The sequence below is a fragment of the Lissotriton helveticus genome, chromosome 4_1, assembly GCF_964261635.1.
Source record: "Lissotriton helveticus chromosome 4_1, aLisHel1.1, whole genome shotgun sequence".
NCBI classification, from domain to species: Eukaryota; Metazoa; Chordata; class Amphibia; order Caudata; family Salamandridae; genus Lissotriton; species Lissotriton helveticus.
Window position 1 is genome coordinate 66,642,945 of NC_136063.1, and position 20,890 is coordinate 66,663,834.

Below are 20,890 nucleotides of genomic sequence, written 5' to 3' on the forward strand. Positions count from 1 at the left end.
TGATAGTCCCGTTCAGAGGTGACCAAATGTCCAGAAGTGGCACTATTGGTTTCTAAGCACTAGAAAGAGTCTAATATTTTAAAAGTCATAACTGTAGACACACACACATGCATGCACACACACACACACACACACACACACAGACACACACATTCTCTCTCTCTCCTCTCTCTCTCTCTCACTTTCTCTCTCCCCTCTCTCTCACTTTCTCTCTCCTCTCTCTCCCAGAAATAGGAGACCCCAGTTAGAAGGGCAGTGCCCAACCTTCCAATATACAGCTGGTTTTGTTACATGATCAGCAAGAGTCAACACTTTATTTTATGTCTTTATTTCACTTCACATCAGCGTAACATTTCACACTTAGTATAATTCACCATCAGATACATCACTGGCGAGCCAGGAACCAGATGACAGGCAGGTTGCAAATACTCGGTTCACTGTTGCGACCAGTGCTGGCGACGAGCTTCTGACTACCTGTCATGACAACACGCAACGGAACAAATGCCACATGTTCAACAAGTGGGAGAAGCAGGGCAACCAAAAACTGAGACTCAGAGAGAAACAAATGCAGCCCTTAAGCCATCCACCCATTCTTCATGTGGAATAGGTGTACTTCCGGGGTCATGGCCTTCTGTGAAGCTGTGGCATGTCAGCTTCTCCTGGGTTAGGCGCTCACTGCAAGTAAATATGGAAAAACACATATGAGTTGTAGACTGAATAGTAAAACTCACTCAGGTTTTCATGATCCCCAATGAATATGTGCAATGCAAATGTATTGTGGTGATTATTGGTATATAATTTGATTATATAAAATATGAATGGATTGTACAGGTTTTTTTAGGTCTCGCCTACGCAGCGAGCATGCGCCGCTTAGGATAAAGACCTTTAGTAATCGCTTCAGCTTTGCAGGCAAAAAACGTACACGCGTTGCATTGCTTTGAATGGCAACGCGTACACGTTTGGCGATTCCCTTGCGTGAGCGAGCATTCAAACCATATGTTAATTACAAACAGATGGTTCCTGTTCGCTCCCACAAGGGAAAGGCCCCCTCCTCTCTCCCCTCCCCCTGCTGCTGCCTCCCCTCCTCCTCGTTTTACTTAGCTGGGAGCTTCGCTCCTGCCTTCGAAGAATCGATACTTTCGCGGCAGCGGCCCACGCTTGTCTTGCTAATTACATTATTTTGTCCATTTTTTATTTTTAGAGGATCCTGTTTTTGTGAATCGCGCCATTCCGAGGATTCTATCTATCGTCTACAGGCATCCTTAGCGCAATCACCATGCACGAGTACTTGTCAACTTTAACTTTTGGGGCCGATGTAGGTGCTGCGGCGGGGCGCTTGTGCCCTCTCAACCCTGTAGTGTGCACGGTGGGCACAAAATCACACAAGGGGGTCCCTTTAAACCATCCATTCAGCTGGAATGAACAAAATAATTTAATTCACAACACAAGTGCGGCCCGCGGCTGTTAAAGTTGCGATTCTGCAAAGGCACGAGCGAAGCTCCCAGCTTAGTAAACAAGCCCCGCTGACAGCTCCGCCATCATTAATGCCACCTAATTCCCATCATCCGCAGCGCCATCGATGAGTTAAAGGACCGGGCTCGGTTCTGCTCCAGTGACGCCAGCGGCCTAGTGGGGACGGGAATGTTTTCCTTTTTTGTTACATTCAAATCAATTGACCGAGTCTGAACTCAGCCAACCGGGAGACAAGAACAAACCAGGCTGACCTGGCTCTTCCAGCAGCAGGGTTGCGCTCACTCACTACTGGCTGCGCTCACTCACCGTGCAGAAACTGCCCCTGACATCCTGCACACCCTACTCCTGACACTCACCCTTCACCGTCTGCTCCTGACATCCTGCATCGACTGCTTCTTTCGCAGTTAACCTGCGCCATATGCTCCCATGCTCTCACCATGCACGGTCTGCTCCTGAGAACTTATTACCCTGTGCCACCTGCTCCTATGCACTCACTCTCCGCCATCTGCCCAGCAGCACAGTTGGCGCCTGATACACCTTGCACCGTCTATTCCTGCACACTCACCCTGCACCGCCTGCTTTCACGCACTCACCATGCACCGCCTGCTTCTAAGTACTCACCCTACACCATCGCCCTGCACTGTCTAGTCCCAAGCACTCACCAGACACTATATACTTCTGCCCACTCACACTGCACAGTTAGCTCTCATCCACTCACTCTGCACCGTGCCTTTCATTCCCCCCCGCCCCCCGTTGGCCGTGGTGCCACCCCCCTAAACACTTATAAGGTCCCAAAGGCAAGACATATTGGCTATGCCAATGCTTGTTAATAATTGAGCCCAGCCCCATGATAGAGTTGGTCAGCAGCACTTTGGGGTCATTCAGACACCAGCAGTCAGTGCCTGAAGGAGTTACCACCTCCACCCATGCCCTGGCAGGCAGAGCACCCACCCTAATTAGATGTAACGTTTGCAGCAGCATTCTTTTTTGCTTCTCACAAACAAGCCCTCAAAGCAGAGATTTATTACAAAAAACAGACAAAACCAATTTCCTTGACATGGTCCCCTTTGCCTTCCATATTACAATGGTGGGAGAGGAGGCTTTTTATGAACTGGCACCAGTGCCCGTCTTTACTGGGCATCCACAGGAGACGCGCCAGGCCCTGAAATGCCAATGAGCAGCAGGACTGCTCTGTGCCAACTGCTAGATGACCCCCTTTGTCTTCCACTGAATGGACAATGACACACGTCACTACTACTAGAATTAGATGGTGGGAGAGGAGGATATTTATTCATATGTACTAGTGCCCTTCGACACACGTCACTACTACTAGAGTTAGATGGTGGAGACGAGGCTATTTATTAATATGTACTAGTGCCCTTTGGCACACATCACTACTACCACCAGAGTTAGATAGTGGGAGAGGAGGATATTTATGAATTGGCACCAGTGCCCCGTGACACATCACTACTACCAGAGTTAGATAGTGGGAGACGAGGTCATTTATTAACTGGCACCCGTGCCGGACTTTACTGGACATCTACAGGAGACGTGCAAGGCCCTGAAATGCCAATAGGCAGCAGGATTGCTCTATGCCAACTGCTAAATTACCCCTTTGTCTTCCACTGAAAGGACAATGACACACGTCACTACTACCAGAGTTAGATGGTGGGATAGGAGGATATTTATTAATATGTACTACTGCCCTTCAACACATGTCCCTACTACCAGAGTTAGATAGTGGAAGAGGAGGATATTTATTAATTGGCACTAGTGTCCTATGACACACGTCACTATTACTAGAGTTAGATGGTGGAGACAAGGCTATTTATTAATTGGCACTACTGCTCTTTGACACATGCCACTACTACCAGGGTTAGATGGTGGGAGAGGTGGTTATGTGTTAATATGTACTAGTGTGTTCGACACATGTCACTACTACCAGAGTTAGATGGTGAGAGACGAGGCTATTTAGTAATTGGCACTAGTGCCCTTAGACACGTCACTACTACCAGAGTTAGATGGTGGAAGAGGAGGCTAGTTATTAATTGGCGCTACTGCCCTTTGACACATGCCACTACTACCAGAGTTAGATGGTGGAGACAAGGCTATTTAATAATTGGCACTACAGCCCGTTGACACATGCCACTACTACCAGAGTTAGATGGTGGAGACAAGGCTATTTATTATTTGGCACTACTGCCCTTTGACACATGCCACTACTACTAGAGTTAGATGTTGGGAGAGGTGGTAATGTATTAATATGTAATAGCGTCCTTCGACACATGTCACTACTGCCAGAGTTAGATGGTGGGAGAGGTGGTTATGTATTACTATGCACTAGTGTCCTTCAACAAATGTCACTACTACCAGAGTTAGATGGTGGAGACGAGGCTATTTATTATTTTGCACTACTGCCATTTGGCACATGCCACTCCTACTAGAGTTAGATGGTGGAGACTAGGCTATTCATTAATTGGCACAACTGCCCTTTGACACATGCCACTGCTACCAGAGTTAGATGGTGGAGACGAGGCTATTTATGAATTGGCACTACTGCCCTTTGACACACGCCACTATTACTAGAGTTAGATGGTGGGAGATGAGATTAGTTATTTATTGGCACTAATGCCCCTTGACACATGTCACTACTACCAGAGTTAGATGGTGGGAGACAAGGCTAGTTATTAATTCGCACTAGTGCCCTTCGACACGTCACTACTACTAGAGTTAGATGATGGGAGACGAGGCTATTTATTAATTGGCACTTCTGCCCCAAGACACATGTCACTACTTCAAGAGTTAGATTGTGGTAGACAAGGCTATTTATTAACTGGAACTAGTGCCCCATCACATGTCACTACTACCAAAGGTAGATGGTGGGTGACGAGGCTATTTATTAATTGGCACTACTGCCCCAAGACACATGTCACTACTTCAAGAGTTAGATTGTGGTAGACAAGGCTATTTATTAACTGGAACTAGTGCCCCATCACTACTACCAAAGTTAGATGGTGGGTGACGAGGCCATTCATTAATTGCCACTTCTGCCCTTCAACGCATGTGACTACTACCAGAGTTAGATAGTCGTGGAGGAGGATAGTTATTAACTGACACTAGTGCTTCAAGACACATGTCACTACTACAAGAGTTAGATGGAAGGAGACATCGATATTTATTAATTGGCACTAGTGCCCTTCGACGCACGTCACTACTACCAGAACTAGATGGTGAAAGAAGAGGCTATTTATTAACTGGTACTGGTGCCCTTCGAAATGTCACTACTACTGAAATTAGATGTGGGAGACAAGGCTGTTTATTAATTGGTGCCAGTACCCTTGGCACACGTCACTACTACCAGAGTTAGATTGTGCTAGATGAGGCTATTTATTAATTGGCACTAGTGCCCTTACACACGTGTCACTACTACCAGAATGAGACTGGGGAGACAAGGCTATTTATTGATTGGCACTAGTGCTCTTTCACACATGTCACTACATCCAGAGTTAGATGGTGGGAGAGTAGGATATTTATTAAAATGTACTAGTGTCCTTCGATTCATGTCACTATTACCAGAGTAATTTGGTGGGAGACACGGCTGTTTATTTTATTTATTTATTTATTTATTTATTTGTTTTAAACCTTTATTAGCGTCAAAAGGATATACAAGTCTAGGCCTACAACCAAATCGGCCGGCCTCAATACGTAAAACAATCAGAAGTTCCAAGGCACACATTACAGAGTCAAGCAGCAAGAAGCAGAGGCAATACAATCGTAAAAAAGGAGAATATACCTAGGAACCAGAGGGCCAAGACACAGGAGCAAAAAAGGTTAATTTTATAATATGGGGATAAGGCATATGACAGGCTCACTTTCAATGTAGAGACGTCCGAAGTCCCAGAACCAGCCTCAGCGACAATAGGGGGGTATGGGGCCACAATACAGAAGAGGCAACACAATTCACACAGGAAGATCGGGATAATTTAGACATAATCGACACTTGAACAGTATCATCGTTACATGCCCACCACCCAAACCACAGCTAAGCCAGAACAGAGGGATCGGAGAAACATTACACCAAAACTAACCCGTCATAGTGACCTCTAGGAAAATGGAGGGAGGGGGACGGGGGCGAGGAAAGGAGGGGGAAGGGGGGGGGGGGGGAAAGAGGGGGAGGGGAGGAGAACAAGACGGAACAATGAGAAAAAGAAATGAAATACAAAAACGAAAGAAAGAAGACACGCCGACACAGGCGTCCCGTGGCGGGAGTACAGGAGAAAACAGGAGTATCAGCACCAGTGAGGGTACAGCAATCGAGAAGAAATGCAACCGACCCATAAAAGGAGGGTTAACGACGCCACACACCTCACCCCAAACACACCACGGGAGGCAAGGACAGACGCGACATTACTATAAAGAGATACAAAAGGGCCATAGAACCATAAAACAAACAACAAATAGAACCCAACCCACCCAACCCACCCTGCACCCCTGTAGAAGGCTATGGCCTACCCTTCAGACAGCGTGCCTGTCGCCCTAAACCAGAACCCGAAATATAGCAAGAAAGAAAGAGAGAAGAACGAGACAAAAAGAAACAGAAACAAAAATAAAGAAAACAGGAGGGAGGAGCATAAGAACAGAAATCAATATGGTCGGCCGCCGCCCTCCGCCCAACCAGACAATCGCAACAAAAAACAGACCAGGACAACACCCCATCAAGCGCCATAAAACTTACAGAGGAGGGGACTACCCACCGCTCTATGGGTACAAACAACTGCGCCACTAAGTCGTATACCAATAATCAACCAGGAGTCGTGCATATCACCCCCATCCCTTCCGAACCACAAATCCCACCCACAGCATGACAGTGTAGAATGTGATATTCAATACAAAACCAGCACACAATCGAAAAAAATGTTGACTACCATGTAGACATGGGGGGTAAATCAGTCCGCAAGTGAGCAAAAGTCCGAGCAGAGAGTTTAAATGCATCAGCGATCGCAGCACGGGTGATGAAGAACAGGAGTTCAGTTTCGCCGCTTGGGAAGGCGAGGGGGTCTCCGTAGTAAACAAAGGCGAAGCCATCGGAGCAGGTGCAGGCGGCAGTCCACCAATACTTCTAGGCATCCGAGCCGAACAGGGCCGCGGCACAATGTCCAAGTCCCCGGGGTCAGAACCTCGAAAAACAGGGAGCTCCAAAGTCACCGGCACACAAAATGATCTTCGATCAGCGGCAGCAACACTTGCGACCATAGAGGGGGGCGAGACAACGGAGTCACTGAAACAAGGGGGCGGCAAGAAGAAACGGCTGCTCAAAATGGCGGCAGATCGCGGCGGACTCACAGGGATATCGGGGGTCAGGGATGCGCGCAGGGCTCTCAGAGCTTCCAGGATATTTCTGACCGTAAGCTCTCGCTCACTAGACCGGACCCCCACGCAATTAGGCAACCCAAGCCCGCCGCCACAAGGCGATTCATGTTTCAGAGGGTCGGCCGCCATTTTGCGAAGTCAGCCCAGCCGCCGCCCTCCGCGACCCCCAAAAAACAGTTAAAAAATGTAGGACTTCACAGAGCTCCGGGGGGTTCCCAGCAATGGCAGCCTTGGTGCCGAAAGGATGTCCGCCCAATGCGGGTCTCCGCCTACACCAGCACCGGCGCCCCCAACAAGCAGAGTCCGGGCGCCGAGGTCCAGGGCCGCCGGTCAAAGCAGCGGCGGGGGGAGGACCCCTTCACAGAATCAGTCCCCGGTGCATCTCACCCACATCAGCCACGCGGTCACCAGGGCAGGCCCGGGTCAGGATCGCCGGGATTTTCGCACAACGGCTCTCATCATTGGTTCACTCTCCCGACCGGGGCCGACAGTCGTCGGACCCCACAGGCTAGGTCCTGGTCTAGGTTCCACGGAGGCCCCGGTCTTGCGGAGGGCACAACTTCGGAGCCGTTGCACGTCGAGACCTCCGGGCCAAATGGTGAGTACCAGCGAGGTGTTCCGTTTCCGATTGTCCGATAATGTGTCGTCTCCGGACAGGATATTATACAGGATACATGATCAGGCCGGAGGGCTGCGGGAGCCGAGCTAAAAGGCGACCATTACGCTCGCGAGCTTGGCTCCTCCCGACACGGCTATTTATTAATTGGCACTAGTGCCCTTTGCCATGTCACTACTACTGGAGTTGGATGTCGGAGACAAGGCTATTTATTAACTGGCTCTAGTGCCCTTTGACACATGTCACTACTACTGAAGTTGGATGTGGGAGACAAGGCTATTTATTAACTGGCTCTAGTGTCATTTACTTAGTATATGGTTTGTGAGGCCCCAAGGGCATAACTGTATTTGTGCAACTTATTGTATGCTAATTGAGTATCTTGTGATGTACTTTTACCTCTGACCTCATAAAGAGTGCAGAGGGATTGTGTTAGAAATAAATACATATATATTTGATATATACCTTGTGTGGTGTCCTTTCATTTGGTATTCAAGGGATTATAGTTGGTAAAACAGCTTGCTTCACATGTTCTCTGAAGTCTTAGCCTATGACTGCTGGTTCATGCTACTACTAGGATAGCTTATCTATAAGGTTGACTTTACAACCACCATCAATAAGGGTCGTTTAGACTAGTGCAAGGTGCCCGCTAGAATAGTGGACATCATATGCCAGGCTAACTTCTTACAGGAGACAAGGCTATTTATTAATTGGCACTAGTGCCCTTCGACATTTCACTACTACTGAAGTTAGATGTGGGAGACAAGGCTATTGATTAATTGGCACTAGTGCCCTTCAACATGTCACTACTACTCAAGTTAGATGTGGGAGACAAGGCTATTTATTAATTGGTACTAGTGCCTTTTGTGATGGGCATCCTTGGGAGATGTGAAAGGGTCCAGCAGTGGCCACAGCGGTATCTGAAAGTGTATCTGAACCCCACACCCTGACTTCAGGAGTGAGTGGAAAACTATTTCAGAGGTCTAAGCTGTCACTCCACCAACTGCTAGATGACCCCCTTTGTCTTCCACTGAAAGGGAAATCACTCATACCAGAGTTAGATGGTGGGAGACAAGGCTATTTATTGATTGGCACTAGTGTCCTTCGACGTATGTCACTACTACCTGAGTTAGATGGTGGGAGTGGAGGATATGTATTAATATGTACGAGTATCCTGACACACGTCACTACTACCAGAGTTAAATGGTGGGAGACGAGGCTATTTATTGATCAGGAGCAGTACCCTTCGACATGTCACTACTGCTGAAGTTAGATGTGGGAGATGAGTTTATTGATTAATTGGCACTAGTGCCTTTTGTGATGGGCATCCTCGGAGATGTGAAAGGGTCCATCAGTGGCCACAGCTGTATCTGGAAGTGTATCTGAACCCCACACCCTGACTTCAGGAGTGAATGGAAATCTATTTCAGAGCTCTCAGGTATTCAAGAATCATTTATGTATATAGTATACATTAAGCTAATCCTTTTCTGCTGCTACCACACCAGTCTCAATCCTTTACTCAGTGGTGCTCATTGGTCAGACCTCAGCAATCTTTCACATGCTGACTTTGAAACCTGAATCTTTAAGGTAATTTTATACTTGCATTTATAGTTTCCATGCCATTGTTCCCCTATTTATTGAGTCTTGCTGTCTGATCTAAGTTGCACAACCTTTCACTAGTTTACATCACATGTGACAGCCCAGGAAGGACTTTCACAAAGTAAGGTCCCATGTGTTGGAACTTTGTTTAAGTATTGGTGGACATGTGTGTGGTTCAGCCTTCCAATGCACTAGGGTCAAACCTTTACATCCATTCCATGTACCGTGTGTGTGAATATCTTCAACTGACCCTTAAGGCAAGAAAGGCCCCTTCTTGACCCCTGTGATTAATGGGTGGACTACAGTGCCAACTTGTGCTCTTTGTACACACTTTATTCGTGATAGAGCATTGGGTATCTCTTCTGCACAGGCTCAGCATCCAGAGGGTACAGGCTAACACCATGCACAGTAAAGCAGAGCACATGCCATGGTGCCACACAGGCCTTCTGACACTTCTTTTCAGATAAGAACAGACACCTACCTGCTGTGCCTAGCCTCAGTGATGAAGAGCCAGTAGTCTATTTACTGCAGATAAACTTACCGAAGGTGTAGGTGGCCTGGAATCCCTTCATGTTCAATGAGCCATCACTGTGGAACTGGAGCAGAAGGGAGCTCCCGGTGGAAGTCACTGGTGCGACTGGCATGGATTTGCAGTATTTGCCAATAAGTGGGGAGGTGGTCTTGGCACCATCGAAAATAGACAAGGAATCAGCGTTGCACGTAGGATTAGGTTCAAGGCCAATAGATGTGAATGTCAATGAGACCTGCAGGATGTAAATAAGAAGTATGTGTTAGTCAATAAATAGTACCTCTGTCGTGCCAGCAGGAGGCAGTGTGCGATCTGGATGAAAACTATGTGACAGTCGTTTCTTAACACCTCTCATATGCCAGTAGGGGGCAGTGTGACATAAGGAAGGAGAAGTATAATTCACCCTTATTTACCATCACTGTCCTGACAGCAGGGGGCAGTGTGACATAAGAAAACCGAAGTATAAATTAGCCCTTATTTACTATCATTGTCCTGTAAGCAGGAGGCAGTGTGACATAAGGAACGAGAATTATGCGTTGCCCTTTATTTACCATCACTGTCCTGCCAGGAGCAGGCAATGTGACATAAGAAAGGAGAAGTATGTTTTAGCCTTTATTTAACATTACTATCCAGCCAGCAGGGGGCAGTGCGACATAAGGAAACAGAAGTATGCATTAGCCCTTATTTACCATCACTCTCCTGCCAGTAGGTGGCAGCATGACATAAGGAAACAGAAGTATGCATTAGCCCTTATTTACCATCACTCTCCTGCCAGTAGGTGGCAGCATGACATAAGGAAACAGAAGTATGTTTTAGCTCTTATTTACCATCACTATCCTGCCACTGTAGTTGGTCAGTTATAAAATATGCTTTGAAGTCTGGAGCCCCCATGCCGCACCTGGATGCTGGTAACTGCAGTTTATGTAGCTGACTCTGCGGGGTCCCCTCTCCCATGTGAAATCAATCAGTATGGTGTTCAACAGTTTAAACACCCATGCCGGTATAATCATCGGTAAATTCACATAGTGGTACAGCAAGCAGGGCAAGTTAGCGACATCAGCATTTATGCCAGGGACAGACGGCCCTGTATCGACAGGGGTAATGTGACCCAAAACGACACATGAGATATCAGTCTGTTAATCGTATGTATGAGGTTGCCCCCCAATAGGTCTTGTATTTTGTGGTATATCTGAATCCCAAGGTAGCAAAAGGTGCTTTGTGCTGTTTGTAGTTGTGTGTCACCAAATCCAAATGTGGGCTCTGTATATGTATTAGTAAAGAAGTAAGCACAAGATTTATATGCATTAATTTGCAGTGTTGACAAGTGGCCAAAGAAGGACAGCAACTTGGCTATCTCTAATTTGCCCTCCCGGAGGTCTTTGAAATACAGAAGCATGTCATTGGCATATAGAGACATGGAATGCACCACTGGGTCTAAAGTGACCCCGCTGTGGTCCACCATCTGACGGATCCCCTGCGCGATTGGCTCATCCGCCAATATTAAGAGGGGTGGGGAAACAGGGCTACCCTGCTGAGTGCCGCGAGACACCTGGTAGGGATCGAAGATATGGGGATCAGTTCTGGCTCTGGCCGTAGGTGATGGATATAGCCAAACAGCTGAACTTCACTCTTTGGCCTCTCTGGGACGAGGAGCTCGGCACCTTTCATGACGTCACTTCCTGTTGTCACGTCACTTCCGGTGACAGCGTCCCCCCACTTCTTTTTTTACGACTTGTGCCCTGAATATAGTAGTTTCACCCACCGGATATAAGCCGGGGGTATCCCGTAGCGAATCAAAGCAGCAAGCATGGGATTCCCAGCATAGGGTATCAAAGTCTTGTTAGATATCTACGGAAAGGCAGCCGGCATATGGGTGGCGGTCTTGGGCTATGTCCATTATTACAAACAGGCACTTCATGATCAAGGAGGTGATGCGTCTGGGAACAAAACCACATTGATCTATGTGGATCAAGTGCAGGAGTAATGGGAGCAGTCGGCAGGCCAGAATTTTACTGAGAATGTTATATTTTGTATTCAGTAATGATACCAGGGTTTCACAGGGATGTTCCGAGAGGTTCCCTAATAGAGGGGGGGTAGCCCAAGGAATCAGGGTGGCATTCTGCAGGTGCAGACCGGTCTGCAATAGATCCTCCGGTACAGCGAAAGCAAATCCCCGAGCGCTAATGCCAGATCAGGGCACTTGAATTCAATGCATCACATCTCCACCCCAGGCATTCAGTCACAGTCATCCCAGATGCCCACGTGGTCAGATCCAGGGCCTCTCCTCACCTTAGTCAGTGCGGCGGCGGGGGTAGCTGGGGAGTATATAGGCCGAAACGCGGAGCCGGGCATGACTGCATCCGGCCCACTCGTACAGCAGAAATGCTCGGCAGCAGTCCAATTGTGCCGAACCCAGTTGCGTCAGCTATGCCGCCCCGTTGTTGGGTATAGCTGATTGTGGGGTGAGGAGCACTGGGGGCTGCCTGGGTCGCTCTTATACTGCAACCTTCGAGTTCACTCGTGTGCCCACCATGTTGTCAGCGCAGTGAGGTATAGGAGTTTTTAGTGGTCAGGCCTTATTTCACACACTAAACGCCCGCCAGGGGTGTCAGTGCACAGCACGGTACCGCTCCAGGTCTGAGTAGGAGCCTGATGCTGCACGTAGGCATAGGATAAAAGAAGGATATTGGGGCCTGGGTCCAGGAACACACAGATTACGCATCAGCCACCTTCGGCTGTTAGCCATGCTCCCTATGTTTTTAATATATCTTAAAAAGGACTTGCAACCCACCTTCACATTTTATTGGCCCATATGCTTGCCGGTTTACTTTCCTCCTTTTCTATATGTTGTTCCCATCCTCCCTTTGGTGTCTTTCTTATCAATTTCCTATGGCCTAACTACTCATTCCCATCCGCATTTGTGGTTTGAATTTTTTTTTCTTTTGGTTAACGCTGCGTACTATTTACATTTCGTTATGTCCCTCTAACCACCTAATATTGCTATATTTTATTACTAAACAGGCAGTCACCATTGTAGCTACCTTACAGTTAAGAAGGGCTGGATATAAATGGTGCAGCAGGTGCAGTCACACCAGGGACAAAAGCTTTAGGGAACCCAATAAGCACAGATTATTGCAAAATTTTACTACTAAACAGACAGTTACAAGTGCAGTTAACTAGCAGGCACTAGGGTCATGATTACAATGGTGCAGAAGTTGCAGTGACACCGGGAGCAAACGCTTGAGACACACCACTAAACACTTAATATAGCTATATTTGACTACTAAACAGACATTCACAAGTGCAGGTACCTTGCAGTTAAAAGAGGCATGATTTGAATGGTGCAGCAGGTGCAGTGGCACCAGGGCCAAAAGCTCGACGGATCCCACTAAACCCAGATTACTGCTAATTGTTACTACTAAACAGACAGTCACAAGTCCAGTTATCTAGCAGGCACCTTGGTCATGATCATAATGGTGCAGCAGGTGCAGTGACACCGGGACCAAAGGCTCGAGGCACACCACTAAACACTTAATATTTTACTACCAAACAGGCATTCACAAGTGCCGTTACATTGCAGGCAATTGGGTCATGATTGAAATGGTGTAGCAGGTGCAGTGGCACCAGGGCCAAAAGTTGTCATAACTCCTCTAAACACCAATTATTGCTATATTTAACAACTACTACAAAACAGGCAGTCTCAAATACAAATATCTTGCAGGCACCATGGTCATAATTGCAATCGTGCAGCAGGTGCAGTGGCACTGGGCTCAAAAGTTGTGGAACCTTTGTTCTTACGTTAAGGCTGCACAGTTTACTGATACTTATCTTCCTCTGACTGCACACATGTAAAACAAGCTTGTTTACCTTTGCTTTAGTGGGTGGAACCTTTGGCACATTTCACATTCTTTATGATTTTGTTCCACTAATAACATTGCATTTTATTCTGTGTCATATGTTTGTTGTTGGCGCGTTATGTCGCGTAAACTCTAACGAACTGATTGCAGTGCTTTACATGAGCACGCTCCCTGGTGCTCTGAAGGGATGTTTTAACCTCCTTTATCCGTCGGGACAGTTTCTGTATAACATTACAGCGCCAGACAACTGCTGCAGAGTCTGGACTGTAAACACGGTCCTGTGCCTGTTCTAAAAGTATTCCTTGAGTTGTGTGATTGCAGCCTATAGTTTCAAGAGCAGTAAATAAAACAATTCCAGCTGCTGGTCATTGCTGTCGCATTGCGACAAAGCTCGTCTTTGTGAACAAGCGTGTTTGGTGACTTTATATGATTTGTGCTACTTTGTTTTTTTTCTTTGATGTGAGTTCTCGACTCTTAACACCAGGCATTTAGCTTAGTAAGCAGGTAGATGGTAAGACTGACTTTTTTTTGGACTGGCCTTTACTGTGCAGTTAGTATTGTTCTAGCACAAAATATGTTATATCATTTGCTGTTTTTTCCGTTGTCCGGATGAATAAGCAATGTGTAATTCAGCGATGCTCTGTAAACTGAAGCAGGAGTTATTTCCTTATAGTAGGAAGTTTGCCATTCGTCTTTCTGTGGATATAAATTACATTCACATTTAATGCGTAGTTCTTTAACTTAAGAATTGCTAAAAAGGGTTTGAGTTCTTTGAAGTAATTTAAACAGCTTCCAGCTTCCATTTTCATTGTTATATAATATAAAGAACATCAACTGACACATTCTTAAAACAGGCAAACGCTTGGACTAATTTAGTTCGCTTTATGCCGGGTATTTTAGTTTAATAATTGCTAAAATAGCCTCCTGTATTTTCGTTGTTATATAATATAAAGAACACCAACTCCACATGCTTAAAGCAGTTATCTAGCAGGCACTAGTGTCATGATTTCAACAGTGAAGCAGGTGCAGTGGCACCAGGACTTATGACAAATGTCTTGAGAGAAAATACAGGATTATTTACAACATACAAACTTCAAAGTATATAGCACAATAATGAAAAATGCCACAGTGTACTGTCTAAATAAAGAAAAAGAGTAAACCATAATTAACACAATGCCAATGACAATGCAAGTGGAAATATTTACAATATGTTCATGTTGAACTTGGCTCTTTTGGCAGGTTCATCCCTAAACTTTTTGCCTTTTAATGTGACCTGATACTTGGAGCTTTTGGCTTCTGCGCACTTTAGCACTGTGTCGCAGTGTAAAGTGTGTGCGCACTCTGTGTGCGTGTGGGGAGAGTGGCCTGCCCTCCCATTGGAATGCATGGGGGATATATGTGTCCATGGTAATTCCTGGTGTGAGAGGAGTGCAGGGGGGATTTTGGTATGTGCGAACTTGTGAGAATAAATGCTGCGCAATGGTGTGCGCAGATTTATTATGACTAGTGGAGAAGTGCCACTTTTAGAAGTTGGCATTTCTGTGTGCTGTGTGTCTGCCTGCCTGATGTGGAGTGCATGTCTGGCTTGTGATTGACAGGTGCTGGATGGTGTGCTTGGCTCAAGGAGCCAGGATGGGTCTGCCCAGTGGTGAATAGGGAGATCTGCATGTAGATGGGAGGAGTTACACCCGGGACCTGAATAGGGCTGGGCCCTCCCTCCACAATGCTGGCTCCGCGCCCTGTGGTGCGTCTGAGCACCTAGCCCCCACCTGACAAAGGGGAGAGGAGCGGAGCACAACAAAGTGCTCCAAAGCTCCCCCAAACCAGTTGCATCTGGTTTCCCCCTTGCCCTGCACCTTTGTGACAAAGGAAATCTGTGTATAAAAGAAGGGGCTGTGACCCCATGAAAGTTGTTCTCTCTGCTGTTCCTGATTTAAGGGGGGCCTGCTGCTGCTGCTGGGCGCCAGGAGGAATTGCCACTAGGGACTGCCTCCCTGCTGGAGGGCCCTGTGATCTTACCTGCCTGAGCCCAGCCTTTGCCCTCCCTTCATTCCCAAAAGACTTTATCTGGACTTTGTGCTTGAGCGCCTGGGGAGCACTATATTTTTATTGCCTGGAGAAGCGCTTGACCTTCCTTTCCTGAGGACCACTTTATGGTGGTGCCTTTCTTTAGAGAAGCAGCGCTTCTATTTTCTGGCTGCAGCGCGGAGCTGCGACCATTTTAAACACGACGAGGCTGAAATGCCAGAAACCGGTCCCCGGTAGCTTGTATCCTTTCTGGTGAAGAATTGGCTTGGTAGTTTGGTCTGCCCTGTTCCCATGATGCACTGGGCAAGGGACAGACTAATTTGCATATAGCCAGGTTCTGAGCTGGGATGGGGCAGTGAGCTAAATAACGGTGATGGATCAAGCCCTGATCTTTGGACTGGGTAAGAGTGGTCTGCTTAATTCAGACACTCTGTTCATCACCACCCCCTTTTCTCAATCGTTTTTGGCCACTATAGGTGTGGCAGGGTATACTCAGACATGAGTCCCTTGCCCACTGCTCCATCAGGATTCAAGCAAGCCGGGCCGACGAGGCTGAAATGCCAGAAACCGGTCCCCGGTAGCTTGTATCCTTTCTGGTGAAGAATTGGCTTGGTAGTTTGGTCTGCCCTGTTCCCATGATGCACTGGGCCAGGGACAGACTAATTTGCATATAGCCAGGTTCTTAGCTGGGCTGGGGCAGTGAGCTAAATAACGGTGATGGATCAAGCCCTGATCTTTGGACTGGGTAAGAGTGGTCTGCTTAATTCAGACACTCTGTTCATCACCACCCCCTTTTCTCAATCGTTTTTGGCCACTATAGGTGTGGCAGGGTATACTCAGACATGAGTCCCTTGCTCACTGCTCCATCAGGATTCAAGCAAGCCGGGCCGACGAGGCTGAAATGCCAGAAACCGGTCCCCGGTAGCTTGTATCCTTTCTGGTGAAGAATTGGCTTGGTAGTTTGGTCTGCCCTGTTCCCATGATGCACTGGGCCAAGGACAGACTAATTTGCATATAGCCAGGTTCTGAGCTGGGATGGGGCAGTGAGCTAAATAACGGTGATGGATCAAGCCCTGATCTTTGGACTGGGTAAGAGTGGTCTGCTTAATTCAGACACTCTGTTCATCACCACCCCCTTTTCTCAATCGTTTTTGGCCACTATAGGTGTGGCAGGGTATACTCAGACATGAGTCCCTTGCTCACTGCTCCATCAGGATTCAAGCAAGCCGGGCCGACGAGGCTGAAATGCCAGAAACCGGTCCCCGGTAGCTTGTATCCTTTCTGGTGAAGAATTGGCTTGGTAGTTTGGTCTGCCCTGTTTCCATGATGCACTGGGCCAGGGACAGACTAATTTGCATATAGCCAGGTTCTGAGCTGGGATGGGGCAGTGAGCTAAATAACGGTGATGGATCAAGCCCTGATCTTTGGACTGGGTAAGAGTGGTCTGCTTAATTCAGACACTCTGTTCATCACCACCCCCGTTTCTCAATCGTTTTTGGCCACTATAGGTGTGGCAGGGTATACTCAGACATGAGTCCCTTGCTCACTGCTCCATCAGGATTCAAGCAAGCCGGGCCGACGAGGCTGAAATGCCAGAAACCGGTCCCCGGTAGCTTGTATCCTTTCTGGTGAAGAATTGGCTTGGTAGTTTGGTCTGCCCTGTTCCCATGATGCACTGGGCCAGGGACAGACTAATTTGCATATAGCCAGGTTCTGAGCTGGGATGGGGCAGTGAGCTAAATAACGGTGATGGATCAAGCCCTGATCTTTGGACTGGGTAAGAGTGGTCTGCTTAATTCAGACACTCTGTTCATCACCACCCCCTTTTCTCAATCGTTTTTGGCCACTATAGGTGTGGCAGGGTATACTCAGACATGAGTCCCTTGCTCACTGCTCCATCAGGATTCAAGCAAGCCGGGCCGACGAGGCTGAAATGCCAGAAACCGGTCCCCGGTAGCTTGTATCCTTTCTGGTGAAGAATTGGCTTGGTAGTTTGGTCTGCCCTGTTGCCATGATGCACTGGGCCAGGAACAGACTAATTTGCATATAGCTAGGTTCTGAGCTGGGATGGGGCAGTGAGCTAAATAACGGTGATGGATCAAGCCCTGATCTTTGGACTGGGTAAGAGTGGTCTGCTTAATTCAGACACTCTGTTCATCACCACCCCCTTTTCTCAATCGTTTTTGGCCACTATAGGTGTGGCAGGGTATACTCAGACATGAGTCCCTTGCTCACTGCTCCATCAGGATTCAAGTAAGCCGGGCCGACGAGGCTGAAATTCCAGAAACCGGTCTCCGGTAGCTTGTATCCTTTCTGGTGAAGAATTGGCTTGGTAGTTTGGTCTGCCCTGTTCCCATGATGCACTGGGCCAGGGACAGACTAATTTGCATATAGCCAGGTTCTGAGCTGGGATGGGGCAGTGAGCTAAATAACGGTGATGGATCAAGCCCTGATCTTTGGACTGCGTAAGAGTGGTCTGCTTAATTCAGACACTCTGTTCATCACCACCCCCTTTTCTCAATCATTTTAAACAGGGCATGGGGATCCCTCATCTGCCCCGCATCACTGCCGCAGCCCGGAAAGACGGAGCACCGCAGTGGTGCCAAGACCGGAAGTCAGGTCGCGCGTTGCCTGACGTGGGGCGGGATTTCCGCTGTCCCGAGAGAAGGCCCGCGCCCACGGAATCCCTAGCGAAAAGGCTGGGAGCAGAGGGGAGCCCACCCCGCGCTCCAGCGCCCAGAAACAGGAAGCGGACGGGAACCCACACCGTGCTCCTGTAGACTGAAGGAGGCCGCCTTGCAGATGAGAGAGAGAGCCCCCGAGGAGCGGGTGCTCTCCTGTGCTGGCCGTTCTGACCACCGGTCTGCCCCAGAGGAGTCCTGACGTCAGGGGCGTCCCACGTGCCTGGAGCCTCGGAGGCTCCACAGGAGAAGCGCCGCCATCAAAGAGAAGGCGGAGGTGGTACGAGGCTCATTGCCGGTGCCTGCCCCACCGCGGTTAGAAGAGATGAGCCGCAGCCACTGCAGGAGAGCCCCGCGTGCAGCTGCAGAAGAACCCGGTGAGTAAGGCAGTGGTGTAGTCATAAGAGGGGGTGTCGGGGCACATTTCCGGTGCCCGCTCCCCAACTCCTGCTGAACGGACTTTGTTTGGGGCCACATTGTCGTGAGGAGGCCCCGGGGGACTTAGGGGCCAATCCAGTGGGAGAGTCCTGGTGTGGACTTCTAGAGCCCCTGCGGAACCAGTGCTATTTTCACCAGCTGCCCCACCTGAGAGCGGGCAGCTGCAACGGTGCCCATAGTTTATTCATAAGGGCCCCAGGGAGGGGTCAGGGTACAGTGGTGAACTCCTACTTTCTGCTGCCCTGTGAGAGCACAGGCAGCTGCAACACTTGGGATTGTTTATCTTCTGCTAGGGTCCCAAAGAGAGGCTCAGAGGGCACAGTGGTGCCAGGGCTCATTTCACAGCTGCCCAGCAAGTAGTGGGCAACTGCCACGTTTAGGCCGAATCTGTTGTGCACTTTTACTTCGCTGCATTTCAGCCAGCCCTGACTGTTGTTGAACATAGGGCGTTGGAGCCCTGTGAGAGGCGACTTGGCCTAGGGCCAGTTCAGTGTGTGGTGCCCACGCTTAGTGCACACTGGGTTTATGATGGTAAATACATGATGTATTTTTACGGTGATGCCTATGCCGTAATGTGATTGGTGCATACTGTAATTTATGGAGGTGCGCAGGACATGTGAGTTATGTGCTGTATTTATGCACCGTGATTTATGCCTCTTAATGTGTTTATGCCTAATGTGATAATGCTGAGGTCCTTATTCCGCCAGTAATTACTGGCTGCGCTCTACAATTATTATTTTATGCCACAGTTATTATATGTTCTACATTTGCTAATTTCCCTTTGTGATTGTTCTGACAGTGGCCCAATTGGCCCTGTCATGTGTATATAATCCCCTGTAGATACTGCCCAGTGCCAGTTGGCACAGTGTAAATTGTGTGAATATGATCTAATGTGTTTATGGTAATACAAAGGCTATTTTTATATATAACCTTTTGTGGAGTTCCTTTTGTGGTGTGCCTAGTGTGTTGCTGCTGTTGTGTGTGTGTTGTGCAAACGCTTTACACATTGCCTCATGGATAAGCCTGACTGCTCATGCCAAGCTACTAAGGGGGTGAGCAGGGGTTATCTTTGGCGTGTAACTCCCTTGCCCTGACTAGAGTGGTGGTCTCTGCCTGGCTTTGGCGCAAGCCTTAGCCAACCAGAGATCCCATTTCTAACAATTCATTATTGTTTCAGAATTTATGTTCATGCTTAAGTATTTTCGCAATAATAAAAGAAAAATGTGCAAAGCAAAATAAATAAAAACTTCGTAAGAGAAATCTGCAATTAAAAAAAACTTGCACTTCTCAATAAAACAACAGTCTCACTTTCAGTTTGTTTCTTTCACTTATATTGCACAACTGCCCAAATGCTTATTTAAACATTGTAATTTTCATTTGTTTATCTTACCAATGGGCAATAACCAAACAGCACCTTTTATATCTAGTTTTCATAATCTTGTTGTTTTGATTTGCAAAAACAGTGCTTTTGCTGTTCTTGTATGATTTTCCATCCACCCTTTACCTATTATTCCCATAGCTGCACAATTTTCAAGTCTACTTATCAGGTATATGTTTTTTTTTATGTTTGTCCTCTACCTTTTACCCAATCTCCCAACTTTATAATACCACTAGTAACAACCCAATATATTGTCTTTTTGTACATAAACAAGTCATAACTCTTTAACAGACTTTCTGTAACTTACATTGTACAACATTGTACAACTACTCAGCAAACTACAACTTACAAAAAAAGCTTATTAATCACATAGGCTTGTTTAAAGCTGTCCTGGAAAGTCATGATGTCATACCACCCTCTCTGGCGAACCTTCTAAAAGGTTCTTCATGATTCCAGGGTCTGCTAGGCTTACCTTCTGTTTTTTCTCAGTACTAGAATGACATTGGGTAGCTCCTGCACTTACCTTGGATCCAGCTGGAGCCGTGATGTAGAAGCCGCAGTCCATGTTGGAATCGTAATTGTTGGGGAAGTTAGGGGATGAGACGGTGCCGTCAGAGCTGGTGAATGTGCCACCACATTTTACTGTCAAACAGAAGAAAAAATCATCTTAGTGCTTTGCACATAGAGCACTGGTGATGAGTGTACAAAGTCTGCATGCAAAAAACACATCTCAGCTTCAGCCCTTCCACAACTGTGTGCCAAACCAGAGCCAGGAGTAGGATCCTGCCTGATGCCGCCTGCACGCTGTTTGTGCCTCAGCTCACATGTCCTCAAAAATAGTGGTACATGGCAAGAAACTGGAGACATGGCGTTCCAGTCAGAAAGTACACATTTACTGTCAGGATGGTAAATAACAGAGCTCAT

General features: G+C 47.5%; 1 protein-coding gene across 1 annotated transcript in view; it reads right to left on the reverse strand.

Annotated features, from left to right (window-relative positions):
- Positions 1–614: 614 nt before the first annotated feature.
- LOC144826952 (embryonic protein UVS.2-like) overlaps positions 615–20,890 on the reverse strand; it is a 62,466-nt gene continuing 42,190 nt past the window's right edge. The window contains exons 11-13 of the mRNA XM_078685413.1: positions 20,490–20,608; positions 9,597–9,819; positions 615–675 (exon numbers count right to left, since the gene is read on the reverse strand). Of these exons, the coding sequence (XP_078541539.1) occupies positions 665–675; positions 9,597–9,819; positions 20,490–20,608 (353 nt within the window). The 3' untranslated portion in view covers positions 615–664. The remainder of the gene's footprint in view (positions 676–9,596; positions 9,820–20,489; positions 20,609–20,890) is intronic.